The 16,969-nt window shown below is 41.2% G+C and overlaps 2 protein-coding genes across 3 annotated transcripts; one reads left to right on the forward strand and one right to left on the reverse strand.

The window, feature by feature from the left end:
- Window positions 1–336: 336 nt before the first annotated feature.
- Window positions 337–7,230, reverse strand: LOC111177422 (keratin-associated protein 3-3-like). The gene is given in 1 exon segment (XM_089907798.1): window positions 337–7,230. A coding segment is annotated over 1 exon segment (336 nt). The 5' UTR covers window positions 3,059–7,230; the 3' UTR covers window positions 337–2,722.
- On the forward strand, window positions 6,953–16,526 carry HNRNPU (heterogeneous nuclear ribonucleoprotein U). 2 transcript variants are annotated; one of them, XM_022579412.3, is made up of 14 exons: window positions 6,953–7,821; window positions 8,650–8,761; window positions 8,850–8,923; window positions 10,863–11,002; window positions 11,573–11,672; window positions 12,017–12,129; window positions 12,476–12,739; window positions 12,939–13,058; window positions 13,397–13,525; window positions 13,617–13,785; window positions 14,044–14,298; window positions 14,604–14,788; window positions 15,148–15,219; window positions 15,679–16,526. In XM_022579412.3, the coding sequence occupies exons 1-14, from the start codon at window positions 7,131–7,133 to the stop codon at window positions 15,730–15,732; spliced, it is 2,478 nt and encodes an 825-aa protein (XP_022435120.1). In that variant the 5' UTR covers window positions 6,953–7,130; the 3' UTR covers window positions 15,733–16,526. The 2 variants fall into 2 exon arrangements, with proteins under 2 accessions (XP_022435120.1, XP_022435121.1); XM_022579413.2 differs by having other exon boundaries at window positions 6,954–7,764.
- The last annotated feature ends 443 nt before the right edge of the window (window positions 16,527–16,969 follow it).

Genomic DNA, 16,969 nt, shown 5'->3' on the forward strand with positions numbered 1-16,969 from the left:
ATGGGCTCTGTAGTCTGCAGCACTAGGGCTCTTTAGCTGAGGTGCGCAAGCTCAGTAGTTGTGGCGCCTGGGCTTATTTGCTCTGCGGCATATGGGATCCTAGTTCCCTGACCAGGGATCGAACCTGCGCCGCCTGCATTGTAAGGAGGATTCTTTACCACTGGACCACCAGGGAAGTCCCATCTTGACAGCTTTTAATGGAAGACATTTAATTATCATCTGGCAGAGGTCTGCAAATGATAGGCAGCTTTGTATATAGAATAATGAATATGATATAAGATAATCTTAGCTAATTACTGCTTACTTGCAAATGTCATACAACTGACTTCCTGAAGGTGTATGTGAGGTTTTGTTTTGTTTTCGCATGTGTGAATGTTTGTGGGTGGGCAAGCATGTGTACAGACCTATACCATGGGAACCCTATAGACAGTGGCTCAGCGAATGGTCAACATGGCTGGATCCCCATGTAGCTGTACCAGTGTCCCATAGCATCCTGGTTATAGCTTGTATTTATGTCCAAACTGCAAGCTCCTTTCCATATAGTCTGGCTGTTGAGCCACATAGAGACCAGGGCTGGTCCCTTGGTGTAAGTTGTACTTTCAAAGCAGTCTATAACAGCAGTGTCCCAGAGAACTTTCTGTGATGATGGAAACATTCTATTCTGCATTGTCCAGTATAAGACCAATGGCTATGAAACATTTGGAATGTGGTTATGTGACTGAGGGATTGAATTTTTAATTTTATTTAATTTTAACTAATTTTAATTTAAATAGCTACCTGTGGCAACTGTATTGGTTAACGCTGGTAAATAATCTCCTATGTGTCATCTTTATGTGCTTTTCCAGATCATAGTCAACTGATGGATTCTGGATGATACTTTTGCATGGTACTTATATCTGGAGTTGGAAGACTTTCTTAATAGTCTAATATCACCTTCTAAATAAAGTAAAAAAATATTTGTTGAGCATCTGGTGCTTGGCAATATCGCTGGAGTTATGGAGAATATGAAGTCCCTACCTTTGTGTTGTTACTGTCTAACAAGGAAATGGATAAGGAAAGATGGAGCATTAAAATAGAGAAATAGACTACACAGCCTTGGGCCTGGCTCCTCTAAACATGAGTATGAAATCCGTTTTTAACACAATCCTGCTTCACTAGATGGAAGCAATTGTACAGCACACTATAAATGTAGAGGGGAGGACTTGGACATGTAATTAAATCTATGGGCCATAAAAAATCTGTTCAGTAGTTCTAAGAGTTTAGTTTAGGATCACTGACGAAACTTGGTGGTGTTCACTGATGGTGTCCACAATAATAATAGCCAAGTGGAAAGCCGAGCTTGCAAAGAAATTTACTTGTTATTTATTTAGTTATTTTGCTGGTGTTATGCCAAGAAGACTCTGCTGAATAAACTTTATTATTACAGCCTCTGCTTGATTTTTTGATAACTCTCTCTTACAATCAAGAATCCTTTAGTTCAAGTCAGGGTTGCAGTATAGTTCACACATTTTTAGAGGATATTTTCATTTCGGAGCCCCCATCTTGTTCCCCAGTGCAGTGCCAGGCTCTCGGTGAATGTTTTGGGATTGTTTGTTTGTTTGTTTTTTGGCTGCACTGCACAGCTTGCAGGCTTGTGGGATCTTAGTTCCCTGACCAGGGATTGAACCCGGGCCCTTGGCAGTGAGAGCGTGGAGTCCTAACTACCGGACCGCCAGGGAATTCCCTCTTGGTGTTGATGGAAGACACGGCGCAGGTGCTGGAAAAGTCAAGTTCCTCTCCTTGCCCTCAAGGAACTTAGACTAACTTCGAGACAGATAATTATGTCGCAAGTAGAAGGTGAGAGTTTATGAGATAATAATCCCTTTAGTCTTTCATCTCATTCTTGGCTGTTAGGCTCAGGATGGTCTAAATATTTTCTTCACCTTTTCTTATTAGGTACTGTGATACTGGCCAGTCACCAGTAGCGTGTAACAGTGTGCACTTTCTATAAACTCCTCATTGCTCAACCTGCCTCGGTATAAGTTTTGGTAAGTGTTAATTAGTCTTAACCTGGTAAATATTTTAGTTATCAGAAAAGCCCTGATATCTTACTATTAACTACATTATTCTAGTTTTCCTGCAGCTTTCTAATGGGCACATCTTATTCTACAGAAGCTATATAATTTATGTGAAGACAGAGATTCATAACATCAAAGACGAGATGATTCAAACAGTAACCATTTACTTTATTTATTGCCACAGAAATAAAGTTTATTGGAAAACCCATCAAGAAATTATTTTTCCTCTATGAAAATACTCAATATAAGGAATGGGATCTAGGAAGCAACATGACTAACAAAATACGGTCTGGGGAATTCCCTGGAGGTCCAGTGGTTATGACTTTACCCTCTCACTGCTGAGGGCCTGGGTTCTATCCCTGGTCGGGAAACTAAAATCCCACAAGCTGTGCAGACAGAAAAAACAGACAAACAAACAAACAGTCTGAGGTCTTATAGATATCAATACTTTTGATAATAGATGACATTCACCTGCCCAAATGAACCAAATGGTTAGCCAAATAACCATTAAAATTTCTTGATTTTCTTTCCACTAAGATGAAAGGTAGGTTGTGCATATCTAGGCCATCTGGTCTGCCTCAATGTCTGATAAACTACTGAGGCAAGTGAATGCTGAATAGATAGCTTCAGTGTTATCTCCAGGCACTGAGCGAGGCAGTCATCCGTCAGCGGCAGCTTGGGATGCAGAGCTCACAGCAGGGCTGAGTGAAGGTTGTGAGGCTGAGGGTCTCCAGGCCTAGGGTAGGCTGGGATGAGTTGAGCACGAAGCAGGCGGGCACACAGGGCCGAGGAATGCGGCACGGTGGGGGACAGCTGTCATAGCAGGTTGGCTCCGGTAACTAAACCGTGTGTGGGCAGATGCTGGGCAGGCAGACTCCACATCGGCAGCATTTTTCAGATGAGCAGGTGGTGGTGGCAGGGCCGGTGTGGACACTGCGGCAGTAATGGGAAGCACAGCAAGCCATGGCATTGGGACTCTGGTGTGCTTTTGGAGAAACCATTCACTTTAAACCTTTTAGCCTGTTGTGGTATCCAAGTCAAAAGTAAATGGGAGTATTTTGTACCATTTAAAATTCAAAAACTGTAATACACTAGTTCAAATTTCATGTCTACTACTTAATTATAAAATGCTTAGAGACTCTAATGCAAAGTTTTGAATGTAACAAGTAAAAACCTGAATATGAATAGCCAATATTTCAAAGTTCAACAGTGCTCCTCCACTGACAGTCTGGAGTCAGCAAAGAGGAAACTCATAGAAGGTTCTCCCTGGAGAGGCTCTACAAATCTTCTAGTCTGCTCTGCTTCATTTATAAATGAGAAAACGAACATCCAGAGATGGTGCAATTTGCCAAAGGTCACACAGCTGGCTACAGTGACAGTGCCAGGCCTAGGAGTGAAGCCTGCACTCTCCTATCCAGACTTCATCTCACCATGAACAATTCATTGACAATTTACAAAGTATATATAGTTATAATTTCCTAAATAAGATTTAACAATCCAACTCTAGATTTTCTTAAGTTCATTAAATTGCTCGACATAGCTAATGAAGACTAATATATACTGAGCTCTTACTGTGCTTCCAGCCCTGTACTCAGAGTTCACATTATCTCGCTGAATTTTCCCAACAACCTCATGAGGCAGGTATCATTTTAGACATGAGTGCTCTCAGGTATAGAGAGATAAATAGATTGTGCAAGATCACACAGCCACTATGTGGTCTAGCTGGGACTGCAACCCAGGTCTGTCTGATTTTTAACCTTGTACTTTTAACCAGAATTTGAAACATCCTCCCGTCTGATTGTGCTTTCCTGTTAGTCTATATGAAAGTGTACTTTTAATACTTAATAATTTGGAGGTACTCGTGACTTCTCATATTTTCGTAAGAAGATGGGAAAATGTATCTCAGCGTGTTTCATGCTTCCTTTATTAAATTGGGATTGATTGTGTATACCAGAAAATAATGAACCGATGGAATACCATCTTGAGTCCATTGAATTTAGCATTCTTGTCAGTTCATGTCACTTCACTGCTAACAACCCTTCAGTTTCTTCCTTCTCACTGGAGGCAAAAGCCAAAGTCCTTAAAAAAACACTGGCAAGGCTGCTGGCAATCTGTATCTCCCCTCCTCTCCCTAACCTGCCCGATCTCCCTGCCTATCTTTCCCCTCAGGCCTACTTTTTGTTCCCTCCACCTCAAATGTTACCTTACTTCTTAGGCTTCCCTGACCACCCCATTTATAACTGAAAATCTCCCATGACTGCAGCACACCCTGCCCCTCTCCTGTTTTACATTGCCCTGCAGTACTTGTTACCGTCTCTATTTTATTTATTGGCTAACTCTATGAGAATGAAGGCATAATTACATAGTTCACTGCTGTATTCCTAGCGCTTGTCTTAGAGGTGCTAAAAAATATTTGCTGAGTGAATTATTGTGACAAACTACAGATTCAGGTATGTGCCTTTGCTTCAACCTCAAAATGTGAGCTATATATTCTGAGCACCCTAACTCTCTAATGCCCTGTCATAGGTCTATTACCCATGGGTAATTCACTAATCATTTTTTGCTATTGAGAATTAATTTTCCCCCTTTTCCACTCTGTATTCTTGGTAGTCCCCAGGATTTCAAAAAGGGGGGATTTCAAGTTCCTTATAGGTTCCTCAGCAATTTAGAGAGAGTGATCTGTACTTTTACTGGTCTCCGTAGAACAGGACTATCATAACAGCATTAAAAGTATAAGAAGAAAAAACAATTATTAAAATGAAGTCACTATTTGTACTTTCAAGTGGTAAAATAAAATGTTAAATGGTAGATTTCACCTGTTTGTAAAAAGGCCAAACAGTTAAGATGATGGCTGTTTGAGTATTTACAAAAACTGTTTCTCAGTTAAATGTTGTCTAAGAAGGCCCAGTGTAATGAAAGAACCCTGGGGTGGGGGGAGGACCTCAGCTTCCTGGGCCATAAAATGAGCAGACTGAAGATGATCTCCAGGTTACAAAGGTCTTGGAGGCAAAGCCATGGAATTTTCTCATGCCCATCTAAAGTTATATTTCATGTTTATTATTACAACTGATTTAAGAACAATTGTTATAAATCGGTATTTAGATATACATTTTTCATAGGCTTTTTCCAGTTAAATAGAAATTGTTTTCATATCACTAATACTTAAAATTGTAAATCATATCTAAGGGCACATAAACTTAAATGACCAGCATAATAACTATATTTAACTCTGATTCATTAGGGGACTAATTATCCAGCTTGTGAACATTTAAGCCCCCTGTAGTTCTCTTCCTATTTTGAACAAGGGCAAAGAATTTGAAAAGCTCAAATTCCAGTTTGTCACCTGTTTATAAGCTCCAAGGACATTACAACCAAGGGCTAAAATGAGTTTTTGGCACCATTCGGAAGTTCCTATTTTGGGTGCTATCCCTTCCACCTTCATTAACTTGAACTGAGAATTACTAGTACCATACATAATTCATTAATTTCAACTCAAATCATTTCACAAATGTTAAACTTTCATCTTTATATATGACTGCCTGGTAAAATACATGATTTTTAAAAGCTGTTGAAAAGAACTTTAAAAATAAAATTTATTAATCAGTTAAATCATACTAGTCTATGGGAGAAAGTTCACATGCTTATTTTTCCGAAGTTCTAATTAAAATTGGGGCAGCATTATTGTGACAGCTAAAGCACCAAACAGTGGGTATAGCTGACCTCCTTAGTCAGAGATAGACTAGACTGGAACATTGGCAAAGCACTGTGCAGATTCTCTGGGGTTTAAGACGTTCACCTCTATCACATATTTAAGTTCTGGCACTCCTACCTAAAACTTGAAGAACATAACACACCTCTTACTTAGTAAGAGAAAAATTAAACTTCTAAGACACACCAAAATAACATTTCTTTCGAGAGTGATAGTTTTCTTTTTACAAAATCACAGCCCTTTATTTTTCATGAGCTTTTATGAGGGTTTCAGCATAATTTGGCCTGAAGTATTCCTATTGGAAAAGTAATAGAATCAAAGTGTGTGACCTAGCTGGGTCTCATCCTCATTATTAACTACGGGGACTTCATAACTGGATGACCAGGTCCTAAACTGGACAGAATAAATCTTAAAGGTGATCCGTCTTTCTGGTAGGTAAAGAAAACACAGAATTGCAATTCTGAGGCTTACAAGACTTCTTTGGCTAGGGGTGCCATGACAAGGCCTGTAAAGTATATGCTTTGCAGTATGCATATTCCAAAAGCAAGCATTTTTATCTCCCAAACCCTGCATCAGGGGTCATGGGAGAGACAAAAGGAAGGCCCTTCCCGAGTTTAAAATTCAATTCGCAAGGCAGGACTTAGGAAAATTAAACCAAATATTAAACGGAAGAAAATCCCCTGTGTAGAGTAATTGCCAACTTGCGTTGTACAAATCAAAACTGAAATAAAATTTTAGGGCGTTCTAAACAAATAGCTGGAGAAATAGATAAGACAAATCTAAAATGGAAGAAAAGGTGGCGGATTCGAGTTGAAAATGCCAAGTTGAGGACCGAAAGTATTTGGGTAGAAGCAGCCTCCGGGCTGGAAGGCAAATAGCAAACGAGTACTGCCACCAAAGAGCTGGAAAGGCCAATAAATGTTGCAGTGGGTCGGTTTAACTGAAGGAGGTTTCCTCCTCCTCCTCCATTAGCTCGGCCCCAGTTGCAAGCGCAGTGCGCGTCGCCGCGCTCCCGGCCCGCGGCTCGGGTGGGAGCGGGGGGAACAGGCGTGGGAGGGGCGGGGCGAGCGCGGGCGCTCAGCCGGCGCAGGGGCGGGGCGGCTATATTACGTGCGCGGCGCCGCCCCTGCGAGAGGACGTTGCGTGCTCGCTCGCGCCAGGCGAGTCTCCGCGTCTCCCTCGCGAACTCGGTGAAAGGAATTGGCGCCGTTCGACACCAGGCGGATCCGCTCTGCAGCAGGGACCCAGCTCCAGCCGCAGCCGCAGCCGCCGCCTGGGCCGAGGAGCAGCCTCAGCCGCCGCCAGTGGCCGAGTGAGCGGAGCCGAGTTTGAGCCAGCGCCTAGCGGTGAATCGGGGCCTCACCATGAGTTCCTCGCCTGTTAATGTGAAAAAGCTGAAGGTGTCGGAGCTGAAGGAGGAGCTCAAGAAGCGGCGCCTGTCCGACAAGGGCCTCAAGGCCGAGCTCATGGAGCGTCTCCAGGCCGCGCTGGACGACGAGGAGGCCGGGGGCCGCCCCGCCATGGAGCCCGGGAACGGCAGCCTAGACCTGGGCGGGGATTCCGCCGGGCGCTCGGGAGCAGGCCTCGAGCAGGAGGCCGCGGCAGGCGGTGATGACGACGAGGAGGAAGAGGAGGAGGAGGAGGAAGGGATAGCCGCCCTGGATGGCGACCAGATGGAGCTCGGGGAGGAGAACGGCGCCGCGGGGGCGGCCGACTCGGGCCCGATGGAGGAGGAGGAAGCCGCCTCGGAGGACGAGAACGGCGACGACCAGGGCTTCCAGGAAGGGGAGGATGAGCTCGGAGACGAGGAGGAAGCCGCGGGCGACGAGAACGGGCACGGGGAGCAGCAGCCTCAACCGCCGGCGGCGCCGCAGCAACAGCCCCAGCAGCAGCGCGGGGCCGCCAAGGAGGCCGCGGGGAAGAGCAGCGGCCCCACGTCGCTGTTCGCGGTGACGGTGGCGCCGCCCGGGGCGAGGCAGGGCCAGCAGCAGGCGGGAGGTAAGAAGAAGGCGGAAGGCGGCGGAGGCGGCGGTCGCCCCGGGGCTCCGGCGGCGGGTGAGTGCTGCGTGGTTGGTTGCGCGCGGCGGGAGGCCCGCGCGGGGTGGGGACCGTGCCCAGGCCTGCCGGAGCCCCGCTGGGGGAGGAGGGAGCCCCGCCGCGGGAGGGAGCCCCCGGGGGGGGGCGGGGGCCTCTGCGAGGGGGTGGGGGGGAATCCCGGATTAGACGTGAGGCCTCTGCTTGGTGTGTGACGGCGGCGGCAGCGCCTCCATTATGTGGCTGGAGAGCCGGGGGGGGGGGGGACTGCAGCTGCCGCTGGAGGGGGAGGAGCCGCGGTGGCGCCGCCGTGCAGCGTGCGCGCAGTGCGGGCACATGTCTCGGGGGGAGGGGAGGCCCGGGGCCCCGGCGGCGCGCTGTGGCGGCTCCGGGCCGCGGTATTGTGCAAGGCGCGCAGGGCTCGGCGTGACGTCACTTCCGGCGGGCGGGGCCGGGCGGGTCCAGCGGCGAGCAGTACAATGCGGCCGCGGGGAGCGCGGGCCCGGGTGGGGGAGGGGAGTGCGGGCGGGGCGCTTCGGCCCCTCCCCCCTTCCTGAACTCTCTCTGGGATACACGTGGGCTTCGGGCCTGGGCCGCGCTGAGTTTTCATTAGCTTTTTCGAATATTCGAGTAGGTTGGCGAAATTAGGAATGTCCTTAGACTGCGTCACTAATTCTAGTCCAGTTCCAAGCGGGTTTTTCTTTGAATTCTCATTTGAGTCGTCGATTGAAAACACTTAAAAAAATGAACGGGGAAAGTCGAGCTTTTTGGGGGCGTCAAAACAGAATAGGTTTTTTTGTTTGTTTTGTTGCGGCGTGGTCTCTTATAAAGGGGTGTCGTGTGTTGTAGGAGACGGCAAAACAGAACAGAAAGGCGGAGATAAAAAGAGAGGTGTTAAAAGACCTCGAGAAGATCATGGCCGTGGCTATTTTGAGTACATTGAAGAGAACAAGTATAGCAGGTAGAGGATGTTAACGTAGTGTTACTTGTCACCTGTTCTTTGTGGTTTGGTGGGGAAAGCTGTATCAGGAGACAATTCTGTCTTTCAGAGCCAAATCTCCTCAGCCACCTGTTGAAGAAGAAGATGAGCACTTCGACGACACAGTTGTTTGTCTTGATACTTGTAAGTGAAGCTGTTTCTCCCCCGTTCCTCCCCTAGTTGTCAAATGTGGTTTTTGGTTACAAAATATTAGAAAACTTAACACGTGTAAACAGCTGTTTTAAAAGTAGGAAGATGATGGCTTATATTCAGATTCTGGTCACTTAATATTTAGTACAGTAGTTGTATTGATAATTTTACAGGCTCTAACAATTTGATGTTTTTTGGTATGGCTTTAAAGTTCTCATTTGTAGGAATGTGAAATTAATGCCAATATTTGACTGTCTAGCTAATGGAAACTTGTAAGACTACTTATAACTTGTCCATTTAGGCTTCTACGATAAAGTAATGTCATTTTTTTGTGGGATTATGTTAAGTGAGCTCTTTGGGCTTAGTTAAATATTAATGGCTTTTCCATTAGCACGCCATTATATTCCCTATTCTAAAAGATTGTAATAATACTTTTTCAATAACTGCTCTTTTGTTCTCAATTCCAGTTCAGTAGCTGCTGCTTTAAGCTAAGTTGATTTCTTCCAAAGACCTGGGGCAGCAGCAGTGGGCTATCACTGGGCCACTAGCTTTCTTCAGCAGCGAATGGTATCAATGGCAGCGCTGTAGATACTGCTACTTTACCCAGTTGGGTTGCAATTGAGTATGAGGAAGTATTGCAAACCTCTAAATGGGCCTTGGCTGTCAGATTCCTAATTTTTCTAATGCAAAAAAAAAATCATTTGTTTGGTGTAGTGATCAGAAAGTACAGTTCTTTCTGTGATGGAACAAAGGGTAGAAATAATTGCTTAGAGGTAAGGTGTCAACTTGTCCTGTAGATCTAAGGAGTTGAAGCTTAGAGTCTCATGTTTTGGAATACATATGGTTTTCATTTAGATGTGTAAGGCAGTGTAAATATAAGTCTTGATTTCTTATTGCATACGCTTTACCGCATAGTTGAGATAGTGGAGTGTTTTTTTTTTTTAAAAGACTTGCCCATGGAAGAGTAGTTGAATGTTTTACGTTAAATTCAGTTGCTTAAATATTGGCGAGATACTGAAGCAATGATTTGGCAAGGTAATACTATTATAAAAGGCTTTTAGCTCCTCACCTAGGGATATCAATTTAAGTGCATTATTGGGTTCAAACACAATTGGTTGAATTGAAAATTCTGTTAGTGATGATCGGAAATAAAAGAACAAAGCTAATTTAAGGAGAATTCCAAACTGTAGATTTAATTTCATATCACCAGTAGCTTTCCAACTTCAGTGCTCCCTTGACTGAGAACTCAGAAGGTGCATGCTAATGAGCCAGTGACCCAAAGGTAGCTAGGTTAAAGACGTTTTGGATTTGGATTATTCCAAAGTGTAATCCCCCATTGTTATTGATTAACAGGCAAGTCTGGGGAAAGGGGACCTAAAATGCTGTAGTAGTAACAGCATTAGATGACCAGGTTTGTATTTTGCAGATTGAAACTGCCTTAACAAGTTTTAGCAAACAATTTAAGATCTAGAGCCCCTGTAAAGTGCAGGATCAACAGCTCATACTCGTATTTTAAAATACGTGATCATGGCCTCCCTTCAGTTTTATTGTGGCACTGGTAAATTCTACCTGGTCTGGCATGCTTCACTTTGATTTCCTGCTATCCTCTACTGCTTGCCTCTAAATCAAGGTAAAGAGCAGAGCAGGTATGTATTAATGTCACATTGTCTTGATTATTTTATATACTTAAAATACACATACTAAACCTCGATATTTGTTAGTTGCACAGGTAGTGTATGCTCTAGTTCATAATTTGGCAAGAATTGACTTGGTGGGAGCGGGGCTTGAACTGAAAATTAGAACAACAGCATGATCTGTAAAAATGTATGCAACATTAAGAAATATGAGAAAATTTAATAAAGTTTTGTCTACATAGCAGATACATTTGTATTGGATATCAAAAGAAATAATATGGTATTTGATATAATTGCAGATAATTGTGATCTACATTTTAAAATATCAAGAGATCGCCTCAGTGCTTCTTCCCTTACTATGGAGAGTTTTGCTTTTCTTTGGGCTGGAGGAAGGGCATCCTATGGTGTGTCAAAAGGCAAAGTCTGTTTTGAGATGAAGGTAAATGCAATTTTGTGATGATGTCTTTTTTTCCTTAAGAACCTTTGTGAGTTTTTCCCTGACACTTAGATGTCATTGGAACTTGTAATTTTTCAAGTTTTTGTGGGACTTGGAATCTATGATTTGTAACAGTTTAGGATGTTTGTTATATTAGAAGTTGCCATATAGAGCCAGCCTAATTTTTATTTAGGGTGTTCATTTTTTATCAGGCACTTGAAAGGCCCACCATGGGTTTGAAAATAAGTTTGGTTAGGCTCCTGGTTTTGTTCCAGAGAAAAAGCATGTTAAATGAATACTTTAGTTGGTTTTGAGTATTGAGAATATAATTTCAACGTTTTCTTTTAAACGTGAATTAACCAAGTACTTAACCATTTTCCGTTTCAAGTTAAAAACCCTTACATCAGTTGTTAAAGTTCTTGTGAATGTTAGGGGGAAGAGTAGAGTTGGTATCTTTCTGTACTTGGTAGCTGGAGAAGAATTAGCCCATTGCCCGAATGAAATAAACCAGCATTGGTTCAGTGGTTTATTTTCCTTCGTTTACAGTTTAATCATTTATGATTTGACTTTCAGGTTACAGAGAAGATCCCAGTAAGGCATTTATATACAAAAGATATTGACATACACGAAGTTCGGATTGGCTGGTCACTAACCACAAGTGGAATGTTGCTTGGTAAAGTTTCCATTTGAGTATCTATGTACTCATGAGTGTTCAGGGTTTGATTTCAGTAATTAGACTAGAAGGCATTCTAAACTTTTTGCCTGTTTTTAGAGATGAATAATAATAACATGGACACTGGCTAAATTTTAGCTTTTCTTTCTTTGTGGTTACTTGGCTTATGACTGATGGTTGAAATAGAATATTATCCATGGTATGCAATTTGTTAGCTAGTTATATAACCACCTAGCTCTCATTAACTTTATATCTAGTATAAACCCTACATCTGGAATGTTAAAAGTACGTGGGTCATTGGACTTTTGAAAAACTGAATTCATGAAAGTTAATTATTTTCTTAGGTGAAGAAGAATTTTCTTATGGGTATTCTCTAAAAGGAATAAAAACATGCAGCTGTGAGACTGAAGATTATGGAGAGAAGTTTGATGAAAATGATGTGATTACATGTTTTGTTGTAAGTCGTAGCTAAATTTCTACATATAAATAGCAAGTTAGTAGATAAGAGTATTTTAACATTATATCGTTGTCAGTTTTCAATACTATTTCATTTTGACTGAAAATTACTTAATGTGAAGTTGATCCGAAAATCTAGTCTTTTAGGGCAATATTAATTTCTGCTTGTGGATATAGGTGTTCTAGTTGTATATAACCAAATGTTACCAAAGCTCTTTAATGTATAACCTAAATATGTTTTCTACAGGATAAAGCTTCACTCCTAACTTGAATTTTGAAGTTTTTTTTTTAAAGAAGTATTATAAGAAGCAGATTAAAACCCGTTAATTTTTTTCTCCAATTAACAGAACTTTGAAAGTGATGAAGTAGAACTCTCCTATGCAAAGAATGGACAAGATCTTGGCATTGCCTTCAAAATCAGTAAGGAAGTTCTTGCTGGACGACCACTCTTCCCGCATGTTCTGTGCCACAACTGTGCGGTTGAGTTTAATTTTGGTCAGAAGGAAAAGCCATATTTTCCAATACCTGAAGACTATACTTTTATCCAGAATGTCCCCTTGGAGGATCGAGTTAGAGGACCAAAGGGGCCTGAAGAGAAGAAAGATTGTGAAGTAAGTCATTTTAAAAAAAGAATTTTGAAGGTTGCTTTTGCTTGGCAAAAATGACATTTAGAAGAGTTGGATGGTTGCTCTGTTTAATTTACTAACTGCCATACATGTTGTTCCCATTAAAAGGCTGTGAAAGTTCAGATATGTAAACTGCGCTTTTGTGCATTTAAAAAAAATATTTAAAGAATTCTTTCCATTGTAGGTGGTTATGATGATTGGCTTGCCAGGAGCTGGAAAAACTACCTGGGTTACTAAACATGCAGCAGAAAATCCTGGTAAATACAACATTCTTGGAACAAACACCATAATGGATAAAATGATGGTAAGTAGATTGGGCATGATTTCAGTATTTTTAAGACTAGAAGGTATTTGGGGTAACCGTTTTGTCTGTCTTTATTCATTTTGTGTTAGTATTTTAGAGATAGGAGTTCAGGCAGTTAAACTGGTTATTTAAGCAGGCTCTTTACCTGTAAGGTAAACTGCCTTCCAATGGCTAGCTTAGGCTTCCTTCTCTTTTCTATAGAAGGTTTTGGACTCGGATTATCCAGTAGCTAAAAATGAATTGAAGGCACTGGGTGTTGTTACAGTATAAAATATCCTTTTCTGTAGCAATGAGAAAAGGCAATATTTAAATTTTGAAACTTTAACTTTTAAAAATAGGTGGCAGGTTTTAAGAAGCAAATGGCAGATACTGGGAAACTAAACACGCTGTTGCAGAGAGCTCCACAGTGTCTTGGAAAGTTTATTGAGATTGCTGCCCGTAAGAAGAGAAATTTCATTTTGGATCAGGTGAGCTGCAGCTTTGAGATTGAAAAAAGTAACTGATAATTATAGAATTAATGTTTGGGGTTATAAACTTTTTTTTTTTTTTTTTTTAAAGACAAATGTGTCTGCTGCTGCCCAGAGGAGAAAAATGTGCCTGTTTGCAGGCTTCCAACGAAAAGCTGTTGTAGTTTGCCCAAAAGATGAAGACTATAAGCAAAGAACACAGAAGAAAGCAGAAGTAGAGGGAAAAGACCTACCGGAACATGCAGTCCTCAAAATGAAAGGCATGAAATTTATTTCTACTGTTACGTTAAATATCTTTCTGTGATTTATATCTGTGAACTTAAATTTTGTGTCAATAATACTGTTTTAGGAGTTAACTCTGTAAATGAGTGTACTTCACTTGTTTAAGAAAATGTAATTAAAACATGAATAGATATTGTATGCTTTGCAGGAATTAAGCTGCTTGAGAGTTGTAGGCTCTAGGATTGTGAATGTGTATGTAGTGGATTTGTAGGTTAATATGATTTAATGTTTTGTAGGAAACTTTACTCTGCCAGAAGTAGCTGAGTGCTTTGATGAAATAACGTATGTTGAACTTCAGAAGGAGGAAGCCCAAAAACTTTTGGAGCAATATAAGGAAGAAAGCAAAAAAGCTCTTCCACCGGAAAAGAAACAGAACACAGGCTCAAAGAAGAGCAATAAAAATAAGAGTGGCAAGAACCAGTTTAACAGAGGTGGTGGCCATAGAGGGCGCGGTGGATTCAATATGCGTGGTGGAAATTTCAGAGGAGGAGGCAAGTTAATTTTGAGTATTATTTATTTGGTTCAATGTTGAAACAAGTAATCTGTAATCTTCTAGTTTGGGTCTGTATGTTTTTCTGCTGAATTTAACATAGGAGGTTTTTGATCCTCATGTCCTAGCTGTCTTAGTAACCATAGTAAAATACCTTATGCGATTTGATGGTAAACACACCTAGGTTATGTTGAATGGTTAAATTAAACATTTTTTTCATAAAATAAAGGAATGGTCCAGAAGAACCCTAAGTCGTGTGTAAAGAAGGTAACAACACACTATTAAATGAAACCTCTCTTGTTTTAGCTCCTGGGAATCGTGGTGGATATAATAGGAGGGGCAATATGCCACAGAGAGGTGGTGGCGGTGGCGGAAGTGGTGGAATTGGCTATCCATATCCTCGTGGCCCTGTTTTTCCCAGCCGAGGCGGTTATTCAAACAGAGGGAATTACAACAGAGGTGGAATGCCTAACAGAGGGAACTACAACCAGGTAATGATTTAAGTTCCTGTATACACTGTTTCTCTATATAGTTTAGTCTGGAAAGTTAAAGGCATATGTTGCGCAGCCTCAGAAAGAGTTAGGAACACAGCATGTACGCATAGTGATGGTAAAATAAGTCAATTTCATTTATATTGATTTTTCAGGTGCATTAACTAGCAACAAGTCAGGTGATGTCTCATAGCGAATAAGTTAATCACCTGAGAGCAAACGCAGCAGAGAGTGCTCAGAGGTTAATGGCTGACTGGCAATCTTACCTATTTCTGTGGCTGTGTCTCCTCTTCTCCCCCTGCCCCATATACAAACCTAACAACTTGTGCTCTTCTTAAAGGTTTTTTTCTTTTTTATAGAACTTCAGAGGACGAGGAAACAATCGTGGCTACAAAAATCAATCTCAGGGCTACAACCAGTGGCAGCAGGGTGTAAGTAATTCCTTATGTGCTTTTTTGTACATTTAATTGTATTTTGAATTCATAAGAGTCAATCTTGAAAAAAGATCTTGTCCAGGGATTGAAGTGTTTATAAGTGTTACAGGGCAAGGTGTGAATTGTGTTGCAGTTGTAGCCATAATGTCTTTTGAAGACTAAATAGGTTGGAGTTTGCTGTAACTTAATATTTTAAATAAAATAGTATTTAATACATATGGTTCTTTTTACTGCTAGCTTTAATTGTATAAACTAACCAAGTCATAATGTGTTTCCTTTTGTAATGTGTATTGATAATGGGATATTAATACCAACTAAATCTGGCTTGATAAATCAGAGGTATGACAGGTATAAATTTGTCTCCAGCAATTACTCTGAATTAGATTGTCATTTCCTAAAAGCAGTTTGAGTGGCTTATTGATGTTTTTTCTTTAAAAAAAAAATTTTCTCTTACAGCAATTCTGGGGTCAGAAGCCATGGAGTCAGCATTATCACCAAGGATATTATTGAATACCCAAATAAAACGAACTGATACATATTTCTCCAAAACCTTCACAAGAAGTCGACTGTTTTCTTTAGTAGGCTAACTTTTTAAACATTCCACAAGAGGAAGTGCCTGCGGGTTCCTTTTTTAGAAGCTTTGTGGGTTGATTTTTTTTTTTTCTTTTCTTTTTTGTACATTTTTAATTGCAGTTTTAAAGTGAATCGTAAGAGAACCTCAGCATTGTGCACGATAAGAGAATGTGTCAGTATTTCAGGGTTCTACATTTTATCTGTAAAATGTGACTTTTTTTTTTTATCACAACAAAAGTAAAATGTTGCTTTGTACCTGGTGTCTTTTATTAAGAATTTACTCCCCCCATTTCTCAGAGATAACAGTCGGGAGTTATTGTCACAATATAATAGAAATGTTAGCAACCAGATTCATGTAAGGACTAAGTGGTCCTCATGAATTGCATAAGACTCTGTACTGCTCGTATTACACTCCATCCTCTCTGTAGTTTGCTGAGTAGTGGAGGGGTAAGCTAAATAGTAGTTTTTGACAGTAACTGGGAAGGCTCTTTCTTTTTAAGTAACAATGCAATTGGCATATTTGGGAATGAAGATAAAATTTGGAACTGAGATAGAGAAGATGGAGTGTATGTAGAAGGGCTGTTAAAAATGTAAAACTTGGTTGCATTATTTGTGGAGGCTCAAACTTGTGAAGGTTAAATACCATAATTTTTCCATTTGTTCTGCATTTTGATTCTGAAAAGAAAGCTGGCTTTGCCCATTTCTTATTAAAAAAACTTGTTGTAAATCCAGTTGTCTAATGGGATCTATATGAAGTTAGCTATGTCTGTATGCCCTTCTCCCACAAAATACTGTATAACTAGTGTGCTTGTAGTAGTTAACTCCACCATCTTTGTAAGCTAATGAAATTGTGAGTCACCCATTTATATCTTAATTTTTAATCATGTCAGTTCTTGAATGGGTATCTCCTTAGCCTGCTGATTTCTTTTTCTTTCTAAAGAAAGTGGGTGGAGAAATTAATTTAGACGTTTGTTTGCAATAAAAAGAATTCATTTTACTCTCGTTTTGGGATTCTCGCCATCAAGGTTCAAAATCCCTTTATGAAACTCCCAAGAGGAGAAAATTTAAGTGTGTGCTTTCTGGACAGCTTATTCTCTGTACTTGGAACATTTAGGTTTTAAAAACTTAAATGTGTACTGACAATTGACTTTTTAAATTATGAAGTAAAGTTGAA

Source organism: Delphinapterus leucas, chromosome 1, assembly GCF_059928025.1.
Source record: "Delphinapterus leucas isolate spDelLeu-1000000601 "Yukka" chromosome 1, BTC_Dleu_Yukka2, whole genome shotgun sequence".
In the NCBI taxonomy this organism is placed as follows: domain Eukaryota; kingdom Metazoa; phylum Chordata; class Mammalia; order Artiodactyla; family Monodontidae; genus Delphinapterus; species Delphinapterus leucas.

Coding starts and splice junctions, on each gene's coding strand:
- HNRNPU (XM_022579412.3), top strand. CDS start 7,131: ATGAGTTCCTCGCCTGTTAATGTGAAAAAGCTGAAGGTGTCGGAGCTG. Junction 13,059..13,396: donor CCATAATGGATAAAATGATG/GTAAGTAGATTG, acceptor TTTTAAAAATAG/GTGGCAGGTTTTAAGAAGCA. Junction 14,789..15,147: donor ACAGAGGGAACTACAACCAG/GTAATGATTTAA, acceptor TCTTTTTTATAG/AACTTCAGAGGACGAGGAAA.